This window comes from Cucurbita pepo, unplaced genomic scaffold (assembly GCF_002806865.2).
Source record: "Cucurbita pepo subsp. pepo cultivar mu-cu-16 unplaced genomic scaffold, ASM280686v2 Cp4.1_scaffold001015, whole genome shotgun sequence".
In the NCBI taxonomy this organism is placed as follows: Eukaryota; Viridiplantae; Streptophyta; class Magnoliopsida; order Cucurbitales; family Cucurbitaceae; genus Cucurbita; species Cucurbita pepo.
The window spans coordinates 4,360-8,963 of NW_019647214.1; the positions used below are offsets into that span (position 1 = coordinate 4,360).

The 4,604-nt window shown below is 34.7% G+C and overlaps 1 protein-coding gene across 1 annotated transcript; it reads right to left on the reverse strand.

Moving 5' to 3' along the window:
* Window positions 1-1,983: 1,983 nt before the first annotated feature.
* On the reverse strand, window positions 1,984-4,564 carry LOC111786100. Its single transcript, XM_023666446.1, has 3 exons — window positions 4,458-4,564; window positions 3,750-3,917; window positions 1,984-3,653 (listed from the first exon to the last, which is right to left on the reverse strand). Exons 1-3 carry the CDS (start codon window positions 4,551-4,553, stop codon window positions 2,067-2,069), a joined length of 1,851 nt encoding a protein of 616 aa, XP_023522214.1. The 5' UTR covers window positions 4,554-4,564; the 3' UTR covers window positions 1,984-2,066.
* Between the last annotated feature and the right edge of the window lie 40 nt (window positions 4,565-4,604).

Genomic DNA, 4,604 nt, shown 5'->3' on the forward strand with positions numbered 1-4,604 from the left:
AAAAAAAAATACAAATTACGCGCTTTTGGTAGATTAAAAATATATATTATCGTTTGAGAATAACATTAAAAAAAAAATGTTTTTGAGAAGTAGTTTGTCGATTAAGGTATCTTAATATGCTTCATGTGAAAGTAACGGGTGATATTTGATTGAGATACTACTTCTCGAAAATGTCTAGTATAGTTGTAGAATATTTTTAAAAATTTATGTAAATAAATAATATTTTTACTTTTATTTGTTTACTACAATTTCTTCCAACATTTTTAGTTTATTTAACTACGTATGTAACAACTCATGTTTAAGATTTGAAATTTCGATTCGATACTTGATGGCTCCTGACATTGTTCTATGACATGGTCACGTTACTTACTTCTCGATTTTAAGATTGAAGACTATTCTTACGTATCAACATACATAATTCATTCCGGCATGTTTTGTCTTTATTCTCACTCGCTTGCATCCTAGTAAAATTCTCACGAGTTCACCCAACATAGAATTATCACAAGCAAAGTACGCTTAACCATTAACTTCCTAGAATTGAACTGTTGAAAAAGAAAGATGTGCATTATTGATACAAATAGGAACTTTTTTTTTTCTTTAAACATTTTTTAGTCATCTTATCCAATGTGGTTTTAGTTTAATTATGTACACTTTCTTACTCATAAATAATTATTATAATAATTAAATTGAAGAATTAATTATACATGTTATACTTTAAAAATGAAATATAATTAATTTATGTCATTCATTCCAACTAAAATACATTTAAAGCAATTTGGATGCTGCCAGAAAAAGAAAAGAAAAAAAAAACAAACGTTTCCGATGGGAAACATCAAATATCTATTCTCAAACCTATTGTCTTTCGGGCTTCCCTTCAAAATTTTTTTAAAAAAAATTAGACGGCTAGAGAAGAGGTTTCCACACTCTTACAAGGAGTGTGTGTGTGGTGGCACACCGTCTCTAATACCATTGGTAATAACTCAAGCTCACTGCTAGCAAATATCGTTATTTTCAGACTTTCCCTTCAAGACTTCTCCTCAAAGTTTTATTTTCACACTCTTATAAGAAATGTTTCATTTCACTCTCCAACTAATGTGAGATCTCACATTTTCGCTATAAGATTTATAGTATGAACACACGTGCATAATAGCTACTCATACCCACTCTAAGGTTGCACAAATTGCCATGCCTTATAAGGCATGGTGAGTGTATCAGAAAAAATAATGAATAATTTTATAGTATGAGACAAATTAAAATTCATATTATTAGTCATACATGTAAGAATAAAAGGTGATTAAACAAATTTTGTTTTGCTGATAAACACTATTTTGTATATTTGTGCCTATCTTACCATTGTTCATCACCGTACCAAGTTGATATTTTATTAAGAGGTTTGGACTCTATTATTGATATTTTTTAAGGATGTTATTGGAGCTAAGATATTTAAGAGGATGTTCTTTTGATATTATTTATTCAACAGATCTTTTAGGATTTTATCTGTTTAGATATTTCATAAAAAAAAAGTAGGATTTCATGTCATTTTCTTGCTTTACGATTTTATTCCAACTGATTTGTGTTTATCACTTTCATACCCAGATGTAATTTCATCTTTACATAAATGTCTCTTTATAACCCATTCATTTCATCTTGTAATGATCAAATATTTATAGATTCTAACCAATAATATGTGTTTATGATTCATATGAATAACACTAAAATAGTCTGTGATTAACGGTTTATGCTTAAGATTTGGGTCAAGATTCATAATCTAAATTTGGTATTTGATGACTTTGACGTTCCCAACATCGGTTGTGGCGTGAAGACTATCCACACAAACCAATAAGAGTCCTTGTTGTCACTCACATGCATTATAGGAAAATTCCTAAGAGGTTACCCAATATCGAATTACTCTAAGTAAACCATGTTTGACCATGAAGTTCCTATTGATTGAGCCACGGAGAATATAAGCAAAACAAAATAATGTCATGAAAGAGTTTTACGATTAATAAACACGTTGATTGGGAGAGAAGAATGAGAGGCAAACGGTAGACAGTAAGTAATTTGGTTTAACTTTTTAGAACATGAATCCGAGATACAATAATAGCATGAAAATGAAGATGAGTGGAAGAAGGATTCTCCCATTGAACAAGTTCCGTAAGTGCCTCACCAATCTCTTCAATCTCCCTCATCAAACTGGTGAGGCAAAACGCCACAGCACTCAAACTCAAAATCACATCACTTCTATCATCTTTACCCTCACCAACCTCATCAACAATCTCCACCGACTGCTTTAACAAACAATGAATCAACTTCTCCTTCTCAATTTCATCTCTTTCAATCCTGTTTCCCTCACCCATCTCAACATCATCACAATTCTCCACCTTCTCCCCTTCATTTTCAACAACTCTCAAACACTTCAATGAACTCATATCAACATAACATGATACTAACAACTTCATCATTTCCTTAAACCTCTCAATATCACCCTCTAAGTCTTCAACAACCTCCTCTTTAAGATTCTTCATTGCATCAATACTAAACGCAAGAAAATCCACCGTTTTTGACAAGGATTTCAACAACTTCGAGTAGCTATTGCTATGAAATGGCAAAAACCAAAAATTGGGTTCTACTTCAGCCTCCTCGATCAACTTCCTTAGCTCATTAACTTGAATTCTTAAAGCTCTTTCATTCTCTTCCAAATCTGATCTTAAATTCAATGACTCAATGCACTTTTGTAGCGATTGTAAACTCAAATTGAGTTGGATTTTAGCCATTTTGGAAGCTCTTGTTGGCTGTAAAATGATATCCACCACCACTGAAATGGATATCCCAATAAAAGTTTCAATTGTTCTAACCAAAGCAAATTCCCCCGGAGCACCGTAGTTTGTTCGTCCTAAAACGACTAGAGCTCCGACGAGGGCGGCGACTCCACCCGCGGAACCATACATTCTATTATGCTGTAGAAAGCTGGTGAAAACGAACCAAGGGAGAAGACAAAGAAGCCTTCCTAATAAAAACTCTTTGAAGATAACAAAACTCAATATTCCATATACGGATCCCAACATGGTTCCATGAACTTTAACGTTGGCCACTTTGAATGTTGCTTCTCTCTCTGATGTAATGCTTACAGCCACTGCCAAGCTTGCCCAGAACCCATTTTCCTTGCAGTACATTAGCCCCAAAAACACTGCAATTCCCAATGAAATTGCAAATTTGAGGGCTTGCATTAGCCATTGGGTGTTCATTGAGGAAACCCATGTTTTGTTTTTTGGCATTATCCATTGGATTTGGGATTTGGTTTGGAGGAGTTTCATGCAAAAGATGAAGAAAAGATGGGGTAAATCTTGTTGATTTGTGGGCATAATTTGTATGGATTTGAGGGTGTTGTGTGTGTCATCAACGGGGAAAGTCAAGGAATCAGACAATGAACAAGCGTTGGCTTGCTTTAATGCAAGGGAGATTTGGTTGTCCAAAGCATTTAGGTCATGTTTAAGGGCTTGGTTTTGGAGCTTTTCAATTGGGTATGAAGGGATTGTGGATAAAGCTAATTCCATTCCATTTAAGGCCTTTTCTAATTCTTCTAGTCTTTCGCTATTGCTTAACCATCCTAGCTTGAAGATTTTGAATGGAAGGCTTTCCCATGGCTTGCTTTCCTGTTAATTCCAGTTATAGGAAGAAAGGTAATGTTAATTAATGTTTGGTAAGTTGTTTAAAAATTGAAGATTGGGGATGAAAAATGAAGTGCTTACTTGGTGATGTTGTATGGATTGGAGGAGTTTGGAGGCTGATGAACATAATAGGCGAGCTTTAGAAATGGACCCATTAGCCACTGAGTCATCGTGAGTAAGGATTGCCTTCACCATTAGGTTTAGCCTTTCTATCATGTTCTCCACCACTTCTTTGCTTTTCTCTTTCACCTTCACCATATAACAATTTTCTCTTTTATTAGCCTTTTCTTTTCTTACAACAAAAAATATTTGTCTCTTTAGTTCATATACTACTCTAAAATCTCTCCCTCTATCCCTCTCTTAGGATTGGGTTCCAGTCAATTCGATGGTGGTGAAGGGGCGTGTGAATTGTGAGATCCCAAATCAGTGAAGAGAACGAAACACCCTTTATAAGGGTATTGAAACCTCTCGGTAGAGGGACGAAAAAGTTCAGCAAAGACAATATCCCATAGCAAAAATATTTTTGTTGATGATTATATTTTGAATATTTTTGTTAGATGATTATATTTTGAAATGAAAAGGGTAAGAAGGGCAATAATTATTTAGTATTTAAAGGAAGAAAAAAGATTGATTTCTTATGGTGACTTGTAGTATGAAAATGGGCGATAAAAAAGTATATATATTTGTTTCCTTCCCATAATCACCTCCTTATTTGTGACTTCAACTTTCTTAACGGTACAAAATGAAATGAATATTAATGGAATAGCGAGAATGGGTTTATAACGATACCTGAAGAGAAGCAAGGCGTGGGAAGGGAAGCAGCGTGGCACAGACACTGGCGGCGGCGCCCAAGGCGGTGGTGGCGGCAACGTGGAGAGGGTGCATTAGAGGGTCAGTTTCAGCGCCGCCAATGAAACCCACAACGTAAATAAGTAC